The sequence below is a fragment of the Loxodonta africana genome, chromosome 5, assembly GCF_030014295.1.
Source record: "Loxodonta africana isolate mLoxAfr1 chromosome 5, mLoxAfr1.hap2, whole genome shotgun sequence".
In the NCBI taxonomy this organism is placed as follows: Eukaryota; Metazoa; Chordata; class Mammalia; order Proboscidea; family Elephantidae; genus Loxodonta; species Loxodonta africana.
In genome coordinates this window covers 77,614,643-77,639,451 of record NC_087346.1, presented here as the reverse complement: position 1 = coordinate 77,639,451, position 24,809 = coordinate 77,614,643, and the positions used below count along the sequence as shown (strand labels likewise).

Sequence of the window (24,809 nt, the reverse complement as noted above, 5' to 3'; positions counted from 1 at the left end):
AACATCCACAATACATTCTGTGAAATAGGACGTTATGCGAAAACCATATTACACACAGGCAGTCCCCAGATTACAAACGAGTTCCATTCCTACTTCTACCTTTAAGTCAGATTTGTATGTCAGAACAGTTAGGTACGGTTGGTACCTAACGTCAGTCAAATGTTTGTATATAGTGTAACTTTCTATGCATAAAAAACATTAAAGAAACACTTCCAGATACACTGTAATATCTATAACATAATAATACAGTCATAATAATGCTTTGATTTGAGTGGCAAAGTAGCACGCCATTGTATGTACCTTGAATTTTAACATGAGAGGCTTCATGGCGGTTGGGACCACAGACATATATGTGGTTGGGTGTTGCCTGAAGGGATGTTATGCAGCGTATGACTGTATTTTGTTTAAACCTGGAGGGGGGGTCATCCTGCTTCCCACTAAATACACTTATCATCCATATAATGGTCCTTCGGCTGACTCTCACACTTGTATCCTGCCCCAGGTCACTCAGTTGTTCCGAAAGAGGGCATGAAGAGGGGCCGTCATTCATACACCATCCTAGCCCTCGTTGGAGTGGTGGAGGCTGCAGAGCAATTGGTGGCCCCTCAGTTCCCAGCGAATGTCCTGGAACCCTGGATCCTCAGAGACTAGCCAGCAGGACACCTTGCCCCAGGCCATTGCCAGCAGGAATGCCAGGCCATCTCACAGACACCAGGATGGGACCACTGACCCCAGTCAGCTCTTCTGTGCCTTGCACCGTGCCCTCCATCTACTGCTCACAGGCCGCGGCCGACCAACTGGCTGGGAAGGACAGTCAGGCAGGGCGACGGCCTCTTTCCCCCTGCACCCCTGCAATAACCCCCAGAAGCAACGGTCCCAGCCTGACCCAGCCTCCAAGTCCCAGATGCCCTGAATCCAGCAGCGCAGAGAATGGTATAGAGGAGGGGATGAGGAAGTTGTCAGTGCCTCAGAGGCCTCCTCCCCTTCGAGTGAAATGGGCCTACGTAGTCCGAGAGAACAGCCTTCCTGAGGAATCCTTGTCGCGGGAGCTTGTAAACCTGAAGCACTATAAAAAACAGCAGAGTGTTCCAAGTTCAAGCAGCACTTCTGACACAGACATGCCTGTCGGGGCCCCAAGCAGTCCAGGGAGGATCTCCCTCCGAATATCTGAGTCAGCCCTGCAGGCCTCCCCACCACCTCGGGAGGATTATGACGATGAAGTGTTTGTGAAGGACTTGAAGCCCATTGTCACTTCCAGCCCCACATTTGAAGCTCTTCCCCCACCCCCACCTCCTCCAATGAGCCTGGAATCCCCGGTGAATAGCTTGGATGACTTTCCTCCACCCCCTCCCCAAGCTGTGTTTGAGACACAGCTGGACAGCGAAGCTTATGGGGATCCCCACACCAGGTGAGTGAGCGGACGCTGGGTAGGGCAGCCTCCAGCAGGAGCAGAAGGGTTTCCCTCACTCATGTAACAGGAGGTGTTCAAGCTCCAGGCTTCCCAGATCCTTATTTTGAGCCCAGGAGAGCCTGTACAAGCCTAGCTCATGAAACTGGCCAGACTATTTCCCTTATTTATCTTCGGTGGTAGTCATACTAGTGGTCTTTCGGTACTAAAGAGTGAGAGTAATGAACATGAAAGCCAAACTCCAAAGAGGCACATTTCATTTCTTAGGGATATGAGACGCTCAAGGAGTCCAAATAAATAGCATCCCTCTTCCTCACCCAAGTTCTGAATCAGTTAAGAAAAAAGAAGGCATTTGGAAGACAAAAATACCACTCTTTTACTGATAGAGCTGATAGTGGAGAATGTAGCTTATATCTGAGTGTAAGTGAGCTTCCCTATACTGAACCTCAACATTAAAGGGGTTTACCTCCTTAGTCACAGGATGGGCTGTGGAAGCTGCACCTGGGAAATATACAGCCTGGAGGCTGCCTCACTCTTAAAAGAAAGCAAAGAGGCTGGGCATCAAATGGTCAGCTTCTCTTTCCAAAATCACCCAATGTCCATAAAATGAATAGAGCTCAAGGTTAGCAATGTTTAGGGAAAATCTTGAAGCCAGAAGAATGGGGAAGAAGCATTTCCCAACACGTACTCCCTAGGGCAAGTGATTTGTCACACCAAAAAAAAAAAAAAGAAACATTGCCTGACATCACCTTTGTGTTAGCTTCATCTAAACACTGCAAGAGTGACTATCGCTGTCCTCTGTTCGCCTAGACATTTCAGAAAGCTGAAGAATTTGACAGCAACATTCACCAAAACTGAATTCCTACTGAATCCAGCCCTCCTAGAAGTTACATAGCCTTCCTGTGACTACCTACTAGCTCAGGAGAAGACCCTTTAGGACCTTATGGTTCTTTGGGAATAATAACCTCAGAGATACCTCGCACCTAATGTGGGAAGCTTCTCCCTCAGTCTTCTTCCACCCTCTCATCTTTATCCTTCTGTTGACTCTTTTCTTACTACTCATGTTTTTTTATATCCCCAGCTCCTCTAGCAAATTTTCCAAGGTGTTGACTGTAAGAGAAAGACCAGTGCCTGGTGCAGCCCATTTGGTGGATAGTCAGATCCTGACTTCTAGACCCCAAGCTTCTATCAAGGCTTCAGAGGCCAACGAGGCCAACCCGGCCTCCATCATGGGTGACCAGCTCCAGCTGGCTGGGTCTCTTGGCAAGCAGCCAAGTCCGGGGCAGCCACCTCTCATCCAGACCCAAAGCCTCATCTGCGATCCAGTTAGTGGAACTCAGGGTTTAGAAAAGAAAGTCAGTGCTGGTCCCCAGAAGACCTCTGAGGACATCAGAACAGAGGCTCTAGCCAAGGAAATTGTCCACCAAGACAAATCTCTGGCAGACATTTTGGATCCAGACTCCAGAATGATGACAACTATGGACCTGATGGAAGGTTTGTTTCCCCGAGATGTTAACTTGATGAAGGAAAATGGCATAAAGAGGAAAGCTGTGGAGAGAGCTATCAGCTGCCCAGGATGCGAAGACAAGAGGTAAGTCCTGATAACACCTAGATTCCTGATAATGTCCCCAAAGAGACTTAAAGTTGAGTTCCTTCCATGAGGACAGTGTAAGCCTAGGACTCCTTCCAGATGTTTCTGGACTTCCACAGATCCTAACCCAGGAGTGACGTTACGTCTCAACCTTAGGGGAATGACTTTAAGCTGGGAAGTAGGATATGGGACAGACTGACCCTCTGAGTTACCAGGCACTTGACAACAACAAAAATAATAGCAGTAGTAATAATAATTCCCATAAATACCTGTTCATGTTTTGTGTATCAAGCATTGTATTAATTTCTTTATATAAACACTATCTCATTTAATCTTCACAAGAACCTCCTGGGGTAACTGCCAATATTATCTCCATTTAAAAGTAAGGAAACTGAAGCACAGAGAAATGAAGGACCATGCCCAATCAACATGTAACATGCCTGGATGTGAACTCAGCCTCACTGACGCTGTGCCTGCTCTCTTGATAATTACACATTGCTACCTCCCCTCACTCCCCCAGCTCAGCAAACATGGAATTGTCCACCCTATCAAAGATTTACCCTTGCATAGAGCCCTACAGGGGTGCTTAGAAAGGAGTAAGAGCAAGTGGTGAGCATGCTAGGCTTCCCCATGGCTGAGTTTCAACATGGGCTTTGTAGAAAAAATGAGAGTCCAAAGAAATAGATTTACTTACTACACTGACATTCAAATTTGAGGAGTTAAGGTGGGTGTTTGCTCAAACCTGAAAGTCGAGAATGGCTTTATCAGCCCATGAGCCTCTGTTCTAAAGTTCCCTGAGCAGTGGGTGTTCACTGTTAGGGAGCACACATCCCAGCACCCAGCCACAGGCGAGTGAAAGAACCGCGAGCAGCCTGTTTCTCATTCTTCTGATTTCTTCTGGGTTACTGCAATGTTCTCTTGCATGTTTGATCTCCTTAAAAGACTACTGTGGGAAAGATTTAGAGTGGTTTTATTTTCTTTTTAATCTTCAGTGAAAACTGTATGGATTGACAAACTGGAACTCAGCAGTTAGTGACTTCCAGACTAAATAAAAACAGGGCATTTCACCCAAATGTAGGCTTACACTTTAGAAATTTCCAACTGATCCTAGCTAGATTACTAACAGGAACACCATGCTTTGTTTTGTCTTGGGGGCTTATAGAGTACCTATAAGCTACTTGGTGTGTTATCAGAGGCTCTCCTTGCAGCAAAAGGCCTTAACAGTCACCTTGTCCATCTCTTCTTCTTCCAGTGAAGAAACAGGGGCCAATGAAGGTGAAGTGACTTATCCATGTTCAAATGTTTAGCAGACATTTACTGAGCAACTGTGGTGTGCAAGGCAACTGACGGGGTACCACAGGGTGTGCTAGTCAGTTGTAGTATGGCCAAAGTTAGGGAGTTTTGTTCACTTCATTCTATTCTCTGACCACTAGAGAAGGACTGAAGTCATTTACAAATGAATCCTTAGAGAAGTATTTCCTAGCGTTACTGAGAGCATACGTCGCAGCCCATTTAGAAGAGAAAGGCTCATGTAGCTTTTGCAGCACCAAGACCTTCCTGAGGAATTCCCAAAAGGATGACATGCGCCATCTTCTGGCACACGTGAGCAGTGTCTTGCTGTGCCTGAGATTGTCAGCAAGTAACCATCGTGGGATTTAGTTAAGTAAATGCCTGAGAAGCCCATTTTCAATGTAATGAATATATCTGAAAGAAAAAAAAACATATATATATATATTTACGTACATACGCACCAGAAAACTTTTTCTTTTTCAATCAACTGCATCAAAAGAAAATCTCACTGAGCTTATGTTAAAGGTGATAGAAAAATTTGGAAAGGGATACTGGGGATGGTTGCACAGCACGATGAATGTAATTAACGTCACTAAATTGTGTGTGTAAAAAATGTCGAAATGGCAAATGTTTTATTATATGTAAACTGTTGTTATTGTGTGCCATCAAGTCAGTTCTGACTCATAATGACCCTATAGGTCAGATTAGAACTGCCCCATAGGGTTTCCTAGGCTAAAATCTTTATAGGCAGGTCGCCAGGTCTTCTCTCCCACAAAACTGCTGGTAGATTTAAACTGCTGAACTTTGGGTTAGGAGCTGAATCCTTTAACCATTGCACCCCCAGGGCTCCTTGTATATAAACTAGCCATGATAAGAATAAATCAGTGTTTATTTTGCTTAGGGTAGCCCTCATCAAGCAGGAAAAGAGTAAAGATGACTTTTTTGTAGTTCTTTATACCACGGAGCCCTGGTGGCACAGTGATTAAAAAGCTTGTCCGCTCCTCGGAAACCCCATGGGGCAGTTCTACTCTGTCCTACAGGGTCACTGTGAGTTAGAATCAACTCGATGGCAATGAGTTTGAGTTTTTTTGGTTTTATACCATAGTAAAATGATGAGCTAAAACCCAACCAATGTTATATAATATCACAATACAGAATAATTGAAATACCTCTCCAAGAGTACATAACTTACACTCGTAGAATTATTTTTTCAGTGCATAGGATCTGCACTGGAGTCTGAAAGGCTGCTTGATTACCATAGAACAGCGAGCACTAGATGTCAGATTTCTGAATTCCTAGTTTATTCTCCAGCATTGAAATCCCCCTGCTGTATAATCAGTGAGTAGATTTTCTGTTTTGTCTTAATTCAGTTTGAACAGCAAGCTCCAACTTTCCCAGGCTAATATGGGGTATCAGGCTTACTCAAGAAGAAAATTTCCTAAGTGTGTAAGCAACAGTACAGTAGACATCAGAAAGATTATGGGTAACCATGGAAGAGCGGGAAATGATTAACCTAAAACTGGAGACTTGTGTAGCACCATGAAAATCCTTTTACATTGATAAAATCATGGCTCCCCATTGCCTTTCTCTAAATAGAAGATCAGCATCGTTCTTCCATTTATCACAAAAGGAGCAACATGCAGAGGCAACTGGCAGGTTCACAGTCCTGACTCCCACTCAGTCTTCATGCTGCTTTTGGTGGTTTTCCATCCCAAATTTGCCTGGCTTCAAGGACCCTATACCTAGTAATCACTCATTAGTAAATACATTAGTTAATTCATCCTAATTTTTGGGAAAGAAATTTAATGGAATTTTTTTTACACATTTTTGAATAGGCAGACATCTGCAGTATAATAAAGCTCCTGATATGTGCTATGTGTGACTATACTTTTTGTTCTTTATGGTCCAGGAGTGAAGAAAAGGAAGCAGTGGGCATGTTGGTGAACTGTCCTGCTTACTACAGTGTGTCTGCCCCCAAGGCTGAGCTTCTGAACAAAATCAAAGATATGCCAGAAGAGGTGAATGAGGAAGAGGAGCAGGCAGATGTCAATGAAAAGAAGGTAAGCAAAGAATGGGGGTCTCTTTGTTCTACTTTTCCAGAAATATAGTCAAGGCCCGAAGAGGAGCAGGCAGATGTCAATGAAAAGAAGGTAAGCAAAGAATGGGGGTCTCTTTGTTCTACTTTTCCAGAAATATAGTCAAGGCCCTTGTAATTAGAATAGTTACTGTACCTTTAAGGCAGGAGAGGAAGGGGCCCACTGCATCACCAGCCCAAAACAAAAACTAAACCCATTGCCATCTAGTCAGTTCCAACTGATCATGACTCTGTAGGACAGAGTAGAACTGCCCCACAGGGTTTCCAAGGAGCACCTGGTGGATTCGAGCCGCCTTTTGGTTAGCAGCCAAACTCTTAACCACTATACCACCAGCTGTATCACCAGACCTAGCCAAAACCATTATACTTTGGATTTGCATGGCACTTTGAACAATTTCCTCACAGCTCTCCTATCTGTAGGCAGGGCAGGTGAGCTGCTGTCATTTTCATTTATAATGATGAAAGTGAAGCTTAGAGAGACTGTTACTTCCTAAAAGTCTTATAGTTGGGACTAGAACCCAGGTCCACCCAGCACTGGGATCCTGACACTGTTCTCTGTAGCTGAACAGCCAATGCCAAGGGTCTGTATGATTCTCAGTTCATGTTTCATGGTCAGAAGGAAAACCAGAAAATCTAGAAACTTAGTTTAAGGAAACAGCAGTTATCAAAAGGTACTTCTGAATGGAAGTGATATTAACCTTTAAGTTCTCCAATCCTCTTTGCAGTAGCCCAGTGAATAGCTTGAAAATGCAATGCTGGAATTTAGTTTTTTAGCATTTGATACTCCTATAGAAATTTTAAATGTTCAACATTTAGAAAATGACCGTGACACTACTGCTGTCTCCCACATGCCATAGAGATCTAAGCCCAGCTGTGTCTGCAGGGGAGAAAGCTCTTGCCATGCCATTTTCCGTACAGGGCTGCCTTCCACTGTGCTTACAGCTCTTCACAAACCCAGGCGTGCACGCCGAAAAAGGGCCCTTCGTTAAAGCTTGGCTCTTGTTGAGCCTGGAATACAAGTCATTTTAGGTGGTACTGAATCGAGATGAAACTTTCTTGTGTGATTGTATTTCATTTATTCTGCAATATGACTTCTAAGTCCTCTTGTTTAACTGTTGGGATGAGGCCACAACGTATAGAACCTAAGAGTAGGGCGTAATGGGGCAGGAGAGACTTTAGAGTTTTTAGGAGCACCTGTCTAAGTGGTGTTCTTTTCCCTCCTGCTGTTCCAGCTCTGTGTGCTCAAAGGGCATGGCTGACATGCTGATGTAGCTGCCATAGTAACACACTCACTTCTGGCCAAAAGTTATCACATTTAAACACCTGCTTCACACCACGTCTCCTGACATATCCCTACCCCAGCAGTGCTGAGCGCCCACATTGAGTCCTTTGATTACAAGTAAGACCACCTTGCTCCATAGGGTTTTCACTGGCTGGTTTTTCAGAAGTAAGTCGCCAGGCCTTTCTTCTGAGGTGACTTTGGGTAAACGTGAACCTCCAACCTTTCAGTTAGTAGCCAAATGCGTTAACCATTCACATCACCCGGGGCCCCCCCATCCCGAAGAGAGGGCTGTATAAATACCATCACAGGTACCAGGTTGCCGTGACATCTTTAACTAAATACTTTATACAGAGTTTTTTGTTGTCATTGTTTTATTTTTTACATGTAGCTTTACAGTAGCAGTGTGGCACATGACTTAGTACATTTTATTCGCTGTCTTAATTTTATTTTTTAAGTGCTTTTCCTTCATTATCACCCTCTTACTCTGAGGATTATATGGTGAAAAATATTTTTAGCCTGAGAATTGAAGAAATAGAGGTTTAGTAATTAATCTTCACTGTAAATAACATTAGGTATTTTCGAACAGTTTATCGAACAGTTGTTATGTTCTAGGTGTTGGCTACGTTTTTTACATACTACTGTAGTATTTTCTTTATTTCACAGAAAACCCCTCTGAGGACTTAAGTAATTTGCCTGGAATCATACAGCTAGTAGGAGATAAAGTCAGAATTTAAATTTACAACTGTCTGATTCCAGAGCCTGTTGAAAATTGCTTCCGGGTCAGCTGCCATGAAACTTTGCTGCCCTGGGAACTGAGCTAAAATCGAGGTCCTCTCGGTATAACTAACCAGAGCCAGAGTTTGAAATTAATATCCTTAATCTCAAACCAAAACTATTAAGAGTAGCAGTGTCAGTGATTTGGGGCCTGAGAAGTCTCCAGCCATGTGCCGTGCCTTTTTACATAGTAACAGGCTTCAGAAAGCAGAAGTACACTCAGGGGCAGGTGAGAAAGGGCACTGCAGAGAGGACATGCTAGACACAGAGGAAGCAAATGGACAGGGTCACGTAACCCAGGCCTAACACACAGCATGTACTCATTAATGTTTGTTGAATTAAATTATAAAACTCCCAAGTCGAATTTTGCTATTTAACTAAAGAATAATACCAAGAGTGCTGCCACAGAAAGATTAGAAATCAGGAGGGAAAAAAATCTGGATTTGAATGAAGTTAAGCAAGTAGCTTGATCTTTCTTTGTCCTCAGTTTTCTTTGTAAAATGAAAGTGATGATGATCCCTCACATGCTGGTTTGTGGGGGCAATCAAATTCCCAGTTTACCCTTCCCCTTGAGTCACCTCCAACTCATGGTGACTCCATGTGCGTCAGAGTAGAACTGTGCTTCACTGACTTTTCAATGGCTGATTTTTTTGGAAGTAGATTGCCAGCCCTTTCTTCTGTGACACCTCTGGGTGGATTTTTCAGTTAGCAACTGAGCATGTTAATTGCTTGCACCACCCAAGGATTCTTAAACCAAATTAGCTAATGTAGGTTAAAGTACTTTTCAAAGTGTAAGTTCTAATATAGCACCATTATCATATCTTATCCTTAACTAGGAGCCCTGGTAGCACAGTGGTTAAGAGCTTAGCTGCTAACCAAAATGTCAGCAGTTCGAATCCACCAGCTGCTCGTTGGAAACCCTATGGGGCAGTTCTGCTCTGTCCTGTAGGGTCTCTATGAATCAGAATCGACTCAATGGCAACAGATTTTTTGGTTTTAGTGTCCTTAACTAGGGAGACAGTCAAGGTGATATCACATAAATACGCAGATATTTGTGGCATCTGATATCTTCCGTGATAAGATGTTTGATACGAAGTCACCTTGCTGCTAGCAAGGCTAGATGACTCTTCATTTCCTACAACCCACTGCCATTGAGTCAATTCCGACTCATAGTGACCCCATTGGGTTTCCAAGGCAGTAAATCTTTATGGAAACAGACTGCCACATCTTTCTCCTGAGGAGCCACTGGTGGTTAGTTAGCAGTCAAGTGCTTTAACCGTTGTGCCACCAGACAGCCTCCTTCATGTCCTAAATCAGGGACTTATTAGGGAAAGCAACTCACAGTTATTTTCTCTCTTCACCCTGAAAAATGTAACTCACAGCACCAGGATGGGTACCTATTTGCCCTTTGGGGTTATTTGGCTCTTAAGGGAGGTAGAAAGATGAAAATACGATATTTAGTTAATATGGGCCCCAACAAAAGTGAGAATTTCCTTTGGTTCCTTCTTCCTTCAATTTCGTCTTCTGAGGCTGCAAGGGACCTGAGGGTTGGCAAATCAGTATGTAAGTATAAGATATTAAGAAAACAGAGGTCTGGGATGAAGCTGCGATGATAGGTTTGCCAGAAATAACATTAGCATATGAAGGGGAAAGCTCTTCTAAGAGATAGGTGAATAAATAAAACTAATTTATTTCATAGTTACGATAAGGAATTACTATTAGGCAGAGAATTAATTCAGTTCAATAAGCACTTGTTGAGAACTTGCCTACTCAGTTCCAAACACTGCGCTAGGCCCTGGGAGTACAAACATGAGTAAGACAGCCTCTACCCTCCTGGAGCTCATAGACTAATGAGGGAGATGGGTTATTTTAGTACAACATAATGAATCTTCTGATAAATGCATGCAGTGTGTTAGGAGAGCCCAGAGGAGTAGCACCTAACCCAAGAGGGTGGGGTCAGGGAAGGCTTCCTGGAGGAGCATTGGGTCAGTGAGTCAGGGAAAGAGAAGAAAAGTCATTCAAGACAGAGGGAATAGCATGGGGAAAGACCCAGAGGTACAAAAAAGCATGGGGAGTATGTGTGTGTTGAAGAAAGACACTGCAAGTCATTCGATGTTTTGGAATATAAGTTGAAAACCTCATGCACAATTAAATAAAAGATTACCAAATTTTAAAAATATACAAAGGAGGGTCACAGTCCGTGGGAGATAAGTCTGAAAGGGCCAGAAGGTCATGGAAATCACACAGGGCTTTGTATGAAGTGCTGAAGAATTTAGATCTTGTCATGTGGCAATGGAGAACCCTTCGAGTTTTCTTCTGCTTTTGTTTTTAATAAACTAAGTTTATTCAGGAGCCCCTGCGTGGTGCAAATAGGTTAAGCACTGGGCTATTGTATTTTTACACAAATAACGAGCACCTTCTACATTTGTATGCCAACCTTGCCCTCCCGCCAGAGGTATTTTTATAAGTGCCTGCCATGCCAACTTTTTTAAACACATTGCCGTAAAAAAAAAAAAAAAAAAAAATTAGCATAGTGTGCTTACAAAAATACCTGGGCAAATAAATGTAAACATACTTATAATTTACGTAAAAATACGGTACATGGCAGCTCAAACCCACCCAGAGGTGCCTCAGATGACAGGCCTGGTGATTTGCTTCCAAGAGGTCACAGCTTTGAAAACCCTATGGGAGCAGTTCTACTCTGCAGACGTGAGGTCACAATGAGTCAGAATTAACTCGACAGCAGCTAACAACAGCAACACAGGTTTATTAATGTGTAATAGAATTTTAATTAGTGTAACTCTCTTATATTTACATATCTGCTTTGGAGACATAACACTTAACCGTGAGCTTTAAATAATAATGTCGTTGAAGGTATTTATTAATATGTGCAACATGAAGTTGAAAGTGAAATGCTCTTCCTGGTACATAACAACATTTTCTAATGATAATAAAAAAAAAGACTATTGGTTAGTGTTTATTTCCCAAGATTGTGCCAAGACAGAGTGTAGCCTTACACCAGTTTTTGCAAGGTAATAATTTGTTTGCCTAGTATCTAAAGTTATTAATAATCTAAGATGTATTTCTAGGCATGAAACTCAGTCAATGTAAACTAGAGTCCTGATTCATTAATAAATATTTAAAAATTGAAAATAGCATTTAAAACCCATTCTGCTTTAACATATTTTCTATTTATACACCCTAGATAATGGATTCAAAACTGAAGTATACATAAGAAAATATGGAATACTTTAATAGTCCAAACTTCTGACATGCATAAAAACTAAAGACAGTTTAATAATTAGAGTTTTCAAGTATTTTGGCTAAGTCTTACCATACCAATTAGACAAAAATCTGCTTAAACAGATCACATAATGCCCCTATTCTGAAAGCCAAAAGACTTTGGCTTTGGGGACTTAGAGGGATATTTCAGAAGGCAATATGAATCTGTTGTTCCCTGGAATTAATTGACTTTCCCCAAGAGATCATTACCAACCAGCTTGTTCTCAGCTGCCCATTGCTGTCCTTCTTCCTTCATTTAGAGTAGATCTGCAGATGACAGATTCTCTCAGTTTTCCTTTGTCTGAGACTGTCTTTATTCTGCTGTCATTTCTGAAGGATATGGTTACTGGGTATGGATTTCTAGGTTGACTGTTTCTTTTCTTTCAGCACTTTGAAGATGTCGTTCCACTGTCTTCTTGCCTCCACGGTTTCTGATGAGAAATGCATGGTCATTTAAATATTTGTTACCCTACACGCAATGTGTTGTTTCCTGCAATTGCTTTCAAGATTTTTTCTTTAACCTGTTTGGGTTTTGCTGAGCTTGATTCTGTAAATTCGTGTCTTCAGATTTGAGCAGTTTTCAGCTATTATGTCATCAAATATTTTTTCTGCATCAGTCTTTTCTTCTTTTCCTTTTGGGATGCCACTTACACAAATGTTAGACCTTTTGATGTTGCCCCACAAGTACCTAAAGCTGTGTTTTTTTGTTTTATGTTTGTGTTTGTTTTTTATAATCTCTTTCTCTTCTTCAGATTGATCATTTCTGTTAGCCTATCTTCAAGTTCACTGACTTCTCTCATCTCTATTCTGCCAGTGATTCTTTGTTTAATTTCAAGTATTGTAGTTTTCCATTCCGAAACACCCATTTTGTTTTTTTTTTTATAGTTTCTGTTTCTTGATAAAAACTTTTATCTTTCCATTCATCTTCTAGAGTGTTTACTTTCACCTTATGCATCATGGTTATAATAGTTGCTTTAAAGGACTTGATAATCCCAGCATCTAGGTTATCTCAGGGTTGGCATCTGTTGATTATCTTTTCCCTGGAGAACTAGTCATGTTTGTCTAGTGTGAATGTTGGGTAATTTTGGATTATATCCCAGACATTTTGGATATTATGTTGTGAGACTCTGTGTCTTGTTAAAATGATTCTGAGAATAATGATTTTTGTTTTCTTTTCGTTTTAGAGGCAGTCAACCTGGTTAGGTTCACACAACAGGTCTATCTCATGTCTGGGTGGTGGTTCCAATGTCAGTTCAGTTTTCAGAGCGTTTATTGTGTTGTTTTCGGTCTTTGCCATGCATGTCAGCTTGACGGTGAATCTAAGACTTATGTCAATTCACACACAGAATTAGAGGATCTTGTTTTCCAGCTGTCTCCAGTATTTTCCCATACTCTCTGGCTCCTTGGGGCCCCTTTTCCTGGTCCTCTGACTACAAAGACTGGTTCTCCTGGTGTTTTAACAATCTCTGCCGCTATGTAGTTCTGCATGACTGGGGCCACCCGCAGTGAAAGGCAGAAAAATAACGCACATTCCCCTCACATTCTTTGGACCACAGAGTCTCCTTTTCCCAGTTCCTCTGGCCAGAAACAAGGATTATTTTTCCTTGGACTTTTAGGTGCCCATGCCACCACTGCTGAAGTGTACCTCCACAGCTGGAGCCCCCTTTAGGGGAGAGATAGAGGAGAAAAAGAAGAAGAAGAAAAGAGGGAGGTGGGGTGGGGAACAGGATTTCTCTGATACTTTCCAGCTCACAGAGGCCCTTTTTCTAGTTCTCTGCCCTTACAGATGGGGTTTTTCCAGATCTTTTATTGCCACACTCTCTGTACAGTTCTGCACTGGGGCTATCCTCAGGTCAAAGCTAATAGAGTAAAAAATTTTTTCAATTAAAAAAGGAAACATACCTGTATTACAGGTCGTACTTCAAGTTTTGACTGCCGTCTGCAGTCCACCTATTATTATCCTCTCAGGGCCCTCAAGTAGTTGCTTTTTGTATTTTGTCCAGTGATTTTAGTTGTAGTCAGTAGAAGAGAGAGTCTGTAGTGGGTTTATGCCATCTTGGATCAACATCAGAAGTCCTTGTCACAGGGTTTAATCACAGCTCAGAAAGACATTGCAGATTTGCATTTTAGAAGAATCTTTGGCAGCTGTGTATGGAGTAAGACAGAAGAAAGGGAGAACATTTCGGAGTAGTGCAGCCATCCAGGAAAGGGATGATGTAGGTCTGAGGGCAGTGCGGTAGGAGCATTGAGAAACAGCTAGATTAGAACCAGAGGAAGAAAATGGGCAGAGCCTGGTGACAGATTAGAGGTGGAGGGTGGAAGAGAGGAAGATGTCAAGAATGAGTCCCATGTACCTGGCCCTAGGTGACTGTTACAACTGAGATAGGAAAAAGTAGATCATTTTTTGGAGGGGAGATTAATTTAGAGATCGTAATATTGTTTCTGGCATGTTGTCAAAGAATCCTGATACCCAGAACCAAGAGACCATACAATATAGATATGATACCTTTCTGGTCACAAGCCTTCCCAAGAGGAAATGGTAAGAACTATTCTCAACATAGAATTTACTAGAGAATATTTGAAATGGCAGTCAAGTCCCCATGATCTTTCTGCTTTGATCGGACCACACAACACTGAATGGAGGTTTGATCCAATTGCTGTCATTGGAACAGAAACTGCCCCTGACATCTCTTGGTAAATCAGCTTAATTAAAAAACAAAAAAAACAGTAATGTGCTGCTGCCAACAATAACAAAGCCTGTACACTGGAAATGTTCTTATATGATCCTAGCTTTTAAAAAGCAGAAGCCTGAATTCCACTCAGTTCCTAAACCCCAGCCATTCGGCGAGTAGTCCTGAATTACTCTTGCTCGAGATGAAGACAGTTGGTCAACAGGGGCCAGCAGTGTGTGTGACGTCAGTGGCGACACTGTCAGCACAAGTCATCCGAGCAGAAGGTGAAGCAGTGTTGTCCTGTGTGGGGGAGAAGTTGGGTATTCCCCTAGAAGCATCTACCTAAAATGAGTGGTGTATGTTCTTCAAAGTGCTATCTAATCTTGATAATAACACAAAAACATAATAACTTGAATGTGTGTGATACTTTTATGTTTTCCAGAGTGCTTACATGAGCTTTGCACATTGGGCCTCATAACATTCCTATGAGCTATTTAATGTAGTGATTGAAAGTCTGAACTCTGGAGCCAGACAACCTGGGTTTAATCCTGGCTCTGCCACTTATTAGCTGTCTTAGTTTGGGAAAGTTGATAAAGCCTTATCTGCTTCATTTTTTTTTATCAGTACAATGGAGATATAATAGTACCCATCTTGTAGGGTTGTTAGGATTAGTAACTGAACAGTAAAACACTTAGAATAGTGCCTGATGCTTAATAATTAAAAAAAAAAATAATTAGCCATTATTAATTTTAGGCAGGTCTATTATTATCCCCTTATTATGGATGAGACAACTGAGACACGAAAGATCAGGTGACTTTCCTGGTGGTGGATGTTATGTCAGAGCCTGGTCTCCTGGTTCCTCATCCAGTACTCACCATGGAGCAGTAAGGAAGGGGGAAGCAGCCCAGCAGATGGTGAGGAGGGAGGGAGGTTCTGTTAAACTATGTTTAGAAGAAGAACCTTTATAAATAGCATCTCTCCCCGGGTAAGTTAACAGTTTATGCCAGATGAGAAGTATAAAAATATCAATGGTTTTAAATTAAGTAGTTCCTAAGAGACCAGTGTGTTATTTAAACAACAAAAAACCTCTTCTCCAAAATAAGTCAGTCACAAAAGGACAAATACTGTGTGATCTCACTTACATGAAATAAGCAAATATATAGAAATCAAAGATTATTAGTGGTTACTGTGGGTGGAAGAGGGGGGAAAGAGGCATTCTGGCTTAGGGGGCACTGAGTTTATGTTAATGGTGGTAGAAAATTTGGAAAAGGATAGCAATAAAGGTGGCACAACCTGAAGAATATAATCAGCGTCACTGAATGGTACGTGTGGAAATTGCCAGATTGGTGAAAGTTTTGTTGTATATATTTAAAAAAAAAAAAGTTTCTCACTCTCACAGTGAATTCTGCGGGTAGAAGTTGGTAGTTTTGAAGAGATCTGCCTGCCAAAGAAATGGCTATTTAGTGTAGCCAACTTTCTCTTGTTGCCTTCAGTTACTCAAATCCTTTTAAAACTGCATTTTTTAGTCCAAATGTCCACATTTTAAGGGCTTGGTGGAGTTTTGAAAATTCAGATGCCAGCCAAATATGCAACATTTGGGCCAGGAGTGACTGCTGTGACTGCTCAGTAATACTTGCATTAGCATATATGGCCAAGCTGTGATGTATCACATTACAGCCCAGCAAATAGCTTTTAGAAATCAAAATGCCACAAAATGGGTATTGGTTCTTCCCACAGAAGCTTCCCTAGACATTTTCGTCTCATTCTGTTCTTCTTACATCATGAAGCCTAGAGTACACATCAGGCTCCCGTAATGGATGTGCTTCAGGTTCTGCCCAGCACTGGTGTCTTTGGAAACTAAAACAGGGTCTGGAGAGGAAAGACTGAGTAGATGAGACTGTTGAACCTCATGCCTGGTTGTGGTTCAGCTGTGCCAAATTCTTTTGACTTGTCCCAGCCCATTGAACCAGGCTTATTTCATGGCTGTCCTCCTTTTCAGCACTGCTGACCTGCTCAGGAGCCTGAGAAAGCTGGTGAGCCCAGTTTCAGACAGAAACTCAGGAAGATGAATTCTCCCTTCTCTGCATGTGAGGGCAGACAAACTACTTATCCTTAGTGATTTCTGCTTCCTTGTTGGAAAATTAAGAATTATCACCCCTGTCCCTTACAATACTAGCCTCTGAGAACCTTAATGAGGATTTTTAAGTGATATCAACTGAATTATTAATAAAAGTACTTTGACTTTCTTCCAGGAATGACTACCAGCAATATGAGCTTCAAAAGAAGTCATATTTATAGGAATAATGTTATATCTTTCTACTACTTCATTTTAAAAAAGCGTTTTCTAGAAATTGCACTTCCTAAGACGTGAGGTTACGTTTTAGAAATGGAAGAGTTTAGAATGTATTTGAATAAGCATAAAGTTTTTTCTAAGGTTGGGGTGATAAAAATGTAGTTGCTCAGTTATGTATATCTTGGTATATCTTGGTTTTCCGTAAGAAAGTATTGTCCTGTACCATTTGGAATAGCATGCCTAGGAAATACATCTCACAAGGGTAAAAACTCCTGGGCTTACTTCATGTAGATGAGAATCTCTCATTAAAACCGAACCAAACCCACTGCTGTCAAGTCGATTCTGACTCATAGTGACCCTACGGGACAGAATAGAACCTGCACCATAGGGTTTCCAAGGCACGCCTGGTGGATTCGAACTGCTGACCTTTTGGTGAGCAGCCATAGCTCTTAACCACTACTTCACCAAGGTTTCCAAAACATATGTAATGCTTCATGAACTTGCGTGTCATGAAAAACATAGATGATACATTTGACTTGTCTTAGTCCTGTCCCGCAGGAATGTTGGGAGATGTAATAGCATGCAGTGTTCATTTTCCTGTTGCTTTCCACTCCAGTGTCTTTTGTATTCTTTAATACGAACTGATACCACCTTAAAACATCACCATACCCTGTTGGGCGTTTTGCTAAAGGTACCTAGTACGTTGGAGCCCTGGTGGAGCATTGGTTAAGAGCTCAGCTGCTAATCAAATGGCAGTTTGAATCCACCAGCCACTCCTTGGAAACCTTATGGGGCAGTCCTACTCTGTCCTGTAGGGTTGCTGTGAGTCAGAATCGACTCAACGGCAGCAGGTAGTATGTTAGCTTGGAGGCAGATACCACAGCTGCCAGCCAGAGTTGCTTTCTGGAAAATGATTGCATTTTCCAAGAGAAGATAAGAAAAATAAAACGTTAGACAGTATTCTCTCCCACCTGCATATTTCTGGGCTCAGATTCTTTGGTTGAAGAGTAATATGCTTATACATTACACGTTTTTTTCCTCTACCAAAATTGTCCTTTGCATTGTCTTTGTCTTAACTAAACAGCTTGAGGAAAATCAGTGATTATAACCCATAATGATTGGGGCAGCAAATGTGAATTTTTTAGCCATTCTGTAGCCTCTGGAGCTAGGTGGATGAGAAGACACAAAGTGTTGCCATTAAAGTAGAACTTGGACGTTTCAAGGAATCCACTAACATTGAAATACTCTGATGGTCCAGTTCTGAGATGGGCAGATTGTGAGGGGAAAAAAAAAATTTTCCCTGTGATTGTTTTATTCCTAATGGGCTCTCTGATACTGAACAAATAATACAAGAAGTCATCAGCACCATTCAGTTCTGTTTGTTAGAAATATTTATACTTTTTCCCTTTTATGTGCCTTCCTTTAAAATGATGATAGACTCCAACCAAGAAGTTGCAACCTTTCTGTTACCAAGTTTCCAGTTGAAGCCACACAGCTGGGCCTTAAATATAGATGTGGTTTGCACTGGAACCTGTTTTGGTGGTAAAGAAATAGGGTTTAACCAAAAAAGATTGTCCTTTTTCCATTTGGCTACCTTAAGCTAAGAGGAAAAAAAGGCTATTTACAAAAAACCATGGAGTTTGATTTCTCTTGGAATGAGGAAGTAGCACACACTGAATATAAATAAACAGTCAAACTAGAAACTGCTAAGGGCTTTACCACATTCCTTCAGTTAAACATAATGGATATTTGTGTAATCCTGTTTTGTAGGTATAGAAATTCATGATATAAGTGGCAAGTTGCTCAGCAGCTAGGCGAAGCAATATTCCTTAGGGCTCTGGTAACTGAAGACAGTGGGATGCAGTGGAAAGGCAAGGGGCTGACTTTCCCCTAAAGGTTTTGGTGTCACTATTTCATCATGACTGTACAAGGGTAGCCCCTCAAGTCAGGCTGACCTGAGTTCACCTCAGCCCCACCCTTGGTGCAGATGTGGCTTAGGCCAGCACTTCACCTCACTAATTCTCAGTTTCCTTACCTGTTGTATGAGGATAAAATAGTACTTACTACAAAATTGTTAGGGAGATTAAATGAGATAATTCATGTAGAATTTCCTGCACAGGGTCTGGCATGTGGTAATTGCTCTCTAAACACTAGCTATGATTAATATTCAACTCAGCTCTGTGGGCAGTTCCCTTAATTCTTCTAAAAGCTTGCCCTCTCTATTTGTAAAACAAGAATAATATTTACCCTACCTGCCTACTTATCTATGGCATTGTTGTGAGGATCAGATGAAAGCTTGTCTTGAGAGGACTTTAATAATGAATAGTTAACAAACCCGCTGGGAGGGTAAAGATGTACACAGCATAACACAATTGGAAAACATTACGAGGCAATGTGTAATCAAGTGTCAGGCTATGAGCATTTCATAGGTTCAGAGAAAAGCATTATAGGCATTCAGGGAAAGGAGAGAAGACTGTGACCTAACGTTGGGGGAAGGAGCCCTGGTGGCACAGTGGTTAAAGTGCTTGACTGCTAACCAAAAGGTCAGTGGTTCAAACCCACCAGCTACTCTGCAGGAGAAAGATGAGGCAGTCTGCTTCCATAAAGATTTACAGCCTTGGAAAGCCTATGGGGCAGTTCTCCTCTGTCCTGTAGGGTTGACTCGACAGCAGTGGTAGGTTAACGGTGGCAGGCCCTATGGAGTAGCGGGATCTTCAGCTGAGCTTTGAGGAAAAGACAGGACGTGGTTGGGATAAGTGAATCCTACACTGACAGCTCTAGCTGGCTAATATTTGCTGTGTGTCTCTCTGTCATTACAGGCGGAGCTCATTGGAAGCCTCACCCACAAGCTTGAGACCCTCCAGGAAGCGAAAGGGGGTCTGCTGATGGACATCAAGCTCAATAACGCTTTGGGGGAGGAGGTGGAGGCTTTGATCCGTGAGCTCTGCAAGCCCAATGAGTTTGACAAGTACAAGATGTTCATAGGGGACTTGGACAAAGTGGTGAACCTGCTGCTCTCCCTTTCGGGGCGCCTGGCCCGTGTTGAGAACGTCCTTAGTGGCCTTGGGGAAGATGCCAGTAATGAAGAACGGGTAGGTAGCCTACCAATTCAGTTCAACAACTTTTCCTTCTGGGCCCATGTACATAGAGAGGTGCCATTACACATGATCCCTTCTCTCCAGAGGATTACAATCTCTTTGGGGCAAGGAGAGAAGACACCAAGCATCTAGATAACCAGGAAACAGAGAAGAGCATCTGCCATGCCAGATGTAATGCTGACACTTCAGACTCAGGGAATACTTAGGAAAGAGAAAACACAGGTGCCAGAGTTTCTTTCTTCCCAACCCCCTTTCTCTCCATCCCAGAAGAACAAAGAAAAAGCATGATGGGTATTGATATTTAAAAAAGGGGCGGGGTTGGCAAATCAGCTGGGGATAGAGAGGGTGCAGTCACAGGAGCTCAGGGCTCCAGGGACTCCATATGTGAGGGCCTGCAGGTACTCAAGGGCTTGAAGAAGAGACCCCAAAAAATGGAAACTGACTTCTTTAGAGAGGAAGTATGGAATGTTCCCATTGTCGTTTATGGACGAGAGCAGAGGTTCTAAACTGTTGCCACAAAAGAGTCACCTGGAGGGCTTATTAAAACACAGATTGCTGGGCCCAGCCTACAGAGTTTTTGATCCAGTAGGTGGAGTAGGACCTGAGAACTTGCATTTCTAACAAGTTCCCAGGTAGTGATGCTGCTGCTGGCCCAGAGACCACACTTTGAGAACCACTATATCAGAATAAGTACTCAAGAGACCTTGATGATTGTCCTGTTAAGTCTGCTGTTAGGTGCTGTTGAGTTGACTTCAACACATAACGACGGCATGTGACAGAGTAGAACTGCTACCCCATAGGGTTTCCTAGGCTGTAATCTTTACAGGAACAGATCTCCAGGTCTTTCTTTAAAACCGCCAGCCTTTTGGTTAGCAGCCGAGTACGTAACCATTTCGCCACCAGGGCTCCTCCTTTTAAGTCTACAAACCTAAAATAAAGTCATTACCCCAGCCAGTTTAATTTAACCCCTCTCAAATTAAAGCTGCCAAATGACATTAGAAGTTGGAGAACCATATAAAATGCAACATAAGAATAATGAACTGGATGGAAACAACCTACATAACCATCAACAGATGAATGGGTAAACAAAATGTAGTATATACATACGATGGAGTACTACTCAGCCATAAAGAGAAATGAAGTCTGATACATGCCACAGCACGTATGAACCTAGAAAACATTATGCTATGCAAAATAAGTCAATTACAAAAGGACAGGTACTGTATAATCTCACTTATATGAAATAAACAAATATATAGAAACAAAATTAATGGCTCCATGGGAGTGGGAGGGGGAAAGGGAGAGTTTTTCCTCGGGGGCATTAGGTATATGTTAATGGTGATGGAATCATTTGGAAAAGGATAGTGATGATGGTTGCATAACATGAAGAATGTAGTCACAGTCACTGAATTATACATGTAGAAATTGTTGAATTGGCAAATGTTTTGTTGTGTAATTTTCACACAATCAAAATTTTTTTAGAAAAAACATAAGTATACCAGGGAGGAAAAAAGAATGAACTGATTTTCAAAGGAGTCCCTGGGTGGCACAAATGGCTAAGCGCTCAACAACTAGTCAAGAGGTTGGTGGTTCTAACCCACCCAGAGGCACCTCCAGAAGACAGGCCTGGCAATCTGCTGCCAAAGTGTCACAGCCTGGAAAACCTCACGGGGCCATTGTACTCTGCACACACGAGGTCGCAGAGTCTGAATGGACTTGACAGCAACTAACGACACATTAGAATGACAATTCAAATAGAAACGTAGACATAGTGCAGTCCTGCAAAAGGTTTCTTTGCAGGCCGTTTGGCTTCTTCCTCCCTTTGCCCTTTGCTGATCTGCTCGTTTCGCCCTGGCAGAGCTCTCTCAACGAGAAGAGGAAGGTCCTGGCTGGGCAGCACGAGGATGCCCGGGAGCTCAAGGAGAACCTCGATCGAAGAGAACGGGTGGTGCTGGACATCCTGGCCAATTACCTTTCAGAGGAGCAACTCCAGGACTACCAGCATTTTGTGAAAATGAAGTCAACACTCCTCATTGAGCAGCGAAAGCTGGATGACAGGATCAAACTGGGCCAGGAGCAGGTCAAGTGTCTGCTGGAGAGCCTTCCCTCGGATTTCATTCCCAGGGCAGGGGCCCTGGCATTGCCCCCAAACCTTGCAAGTGAAACTGCTCCTGCTGGAGGATGTACTTTCAGTAGTATTTATCCAGCATTAACCTCTCCACTTTAACCTCCTCTAAAACACCCAACCAAAAGATCGCCTTTTCTTCTCCACACTATTTAATCTGAAAAATATTTCAGTACAAACCATCGTTTAAACTTTATGGGTTATTGGGGTTTTTCTGGATGAAAGGAAACAAATTCTGTCCAGGAAAAAGCCTGTATTTTCTGTCTTTCCCTTCATTATTGATCCTCTGAGAGCTCAAATGCTGCTGGGAACTTACCCCTTTCTGTTATTACTTTGGAGTAGAAAGAACATTAATGAAACTGTGAGAACTGGTGGGAGGGTGTTTGATTGATCATATAATTTTTAATAGGCTAAGGCAGCATAGATCAGTGTGTGCCACCCTCAGGAATATATCCACAATGGCCTTCCTTTCCTGTGGGCAAAGTATCCTCAGGAGAGGGTGCAAGTCCTCATGAACGAAGGGTCTGCAACGTAAAGCCTTAAAAAGACAGACACACACACACCCTGAGAGAAAGAATTGTAAAACCTTGAACATTGTTATTATTTATATTTTTAAAGATGAAAAAAGATCATTTTGTTTGTGTGCTAACCACTTATTTGATTCTGCTTTGTGGTGGACGTAGACAGTTATGTTTGAGCTTTGTATTTTGTGAAAACTTAATGAAAATGAAGAATTCCAAAGACAGTTGTGTCATGTTTGGAGATTTTTTTTTTTTTCCTACACTCTAGAGCTGTCTGTTTTTGTTGTTTTATTTTAACATACAGTCTGCACTTAGATGTGTTCAGCTGAGCATACAGGAATCCCAGTTTCCTTACCACTTTACTCTTACATCAAGCAGGAATACATACAGCTTTCCCAGGAAGCAGCCTTTGTGCACCATGGCTCCCTCCCCTCATGCTCCGTGTCATTATTACTGTAGTCAAGCTAAACCCATTAACAAGAGCAGCAATTCTCCAACCCGCATGACAAGAGGAAGGCCAATTCCTCTTCCACAGGAAGCTGCCTATTTAATAAGTTATCAAGCCGTTGTGGTGATGCTTAAAAAAATTTTGTTTTCCTAAAATGTGAAACCTGTCAACCATACTTAGGAGAAACTCCCTCAACCTCTGAAAACCTTGATTTTGCATTGTCATACTTCAGTAACAATATCTCAGTGAGTGTTTCATACCAAAGTTGTAAAATTATTAAACTGGAAAGATGAGACGGAGGTGGTGGTCAGTGGCCAGACTCGGTTTACAGCCACTAGTGACAGCATTAGCCTCATGCTGTGGGCAGGTGGTACATTCCATCTGTGCTTGATTCGTGGCTGGTGGCTACTCTGTTGATACGGACTTGCAAGTACTATAGCAACCAGTCACTGGGACTGACGTTTATAAGGGGAAAAAATGGTGAGGGTACCAAAAGCCCTTTTGTCTCAGCTCATTTTAATTAGTGAAAACTTTATGTTCTTAAAACCGGTTGCTCTCCAGTCAACTCCGATTCATGGCAACCCCATGTGTGTCAAGACTAGTGCTCCATAGGGTTTTCAGTGGCTGATTTTTCAGAATTAGATCGCCAAGTCTTTCTTCCGAGTTGTCTGGACTCAAACTTTTAACCTTTTGGTTAGCAGCTGAGCACATTAACCATCTGCACCACCCAGGGGACTCCTATGGTCTTATTAAGAACTTAAAAACTATAGTTTTGGTCCACAATATGGATGTCTTTTGGTTAATGTAGAACCAATAGGCCACCCAGAAGTTTCTTGTGAGTAGTCAACCAAAGCTATTGCTTTGTTCTTTGGAGGTTATACCCTGTGTGACTCCATTGATAAAAAAGAATACAGCCCCTGGTTTTCCAGGAAGATTTTCAAAAGCTTATAACACATCTCCCAGGGAGTCAGTGGAGCCAGTAACAATGTTCAGCAGCTACACCACATGGTTATTTTTGGACCTAGACCAACACAGGAGCCTGAAATCAATTCCAGTTGGTAGTTGACTGTGTCCTGCTGATACTGAGATGGTCTTTGTGGTCAGACCAGGTTGAAGCCAGCCGACAAATGTTTACAGCTGCTCTTAGTGATGTTCCTCAGGAATTCTGGGTCTCCCAGTTTGCAACACACTTCAAAATTCTTCTTCCTAAAGGCTTGACTGGGAACTTTTTGCACATTCAGTCTTTTCCAATGATTTTTCTAGTTTATACATGTAAAAGTAAGCGTGACCTCCACAATAGAGTAATTACTGATGCTACTCAGAATGTCACAAGCACCTGAAAGCTTTTAACACTCCTTGGATTGTAGCCGGAAACTGGTGGCGTAGCGGTTAAGTGCTACAGCTGTTAACCAAAAGGCCAGCAGTTTGAATCTGCCAGGCCCTCCTTAGAAACTCTATGGGGCAGTTCTACTCTGTCCTATGGGGCTTCTATGAGTCGGAATTGACTTGATGGCAGTGGGTTTGGTTTGGGTTTAGGATTGTAGCCATTCCTTTGTGACAGTACAGTGTTGTTCTGTTATTATGGGAAGTGAGTGAGACACCAAGTAAGACGTTTAAATCTAATTCTTAGGCAGACATGATATTTATTTTAACAGGGCTTGACCTCTGGGTCTTGAAGACAAGATATCATGAGACCAATTTTCAAAGTTTACTTTTAGATGATTTTAGCTGGAAAAGGATCATGTATTCATCCCCTTTCTATTTTGCATTCTTCTGCTATGTTAAAAATCGTCTGCAGTAGGAGCGACCCTTCTTCCTCCCAACGATATCTTTAGCTGAGATCATGAAAACAGCAGTGATGGTGAGCATGGTGTTGGTCAGGATTTCAGGACCCGCATGACGTCACTGAGAATGTCTATTCATAGTCGAT

General features: G+C 42.2%; 1 protein-coding gene across 1 annotated transcript in view; it reads left to right on the top strand.

Moving 5' to 3' along the window:
- SHROOM3 (shroom family member 3) overlaps nucleotides 1-22,897 on the top strand; it is a 44,105-nt gene extending 21,208 nt beyond the window's left edge. The window contains exons 4-8 of the mRNA XM_064285685.1: nucleotides 503-1,408; nucleotides 2,490-2,999; nucleotides 6,199-6,349; nucleotides 19,507-19,779; nucleotides 21,644-22,897. Of these exons, the coding sequence (XP_064141755.1) occupies nucleotides 503-1,408; nucleotides 2,490-2,999; nucleotides 6,199-6,349; nucleotides 19,507-19,779; nucleotides 21,644-22,012 (2,209 nt within the window). The 3' untranslated portion in view covers nucleotides 22,013-22,897. The remainder of the gene's footprint in view (nucleotides 1-502; nucleotides 1,409-2,489; nucleotides 3,000-6,198; nucleotides 6,350-19,506; nucleotides 19,780-21,643) is intronic.
- Nucleotides 22,898-24,809: the final 1,912 nt, after the last annotated feature.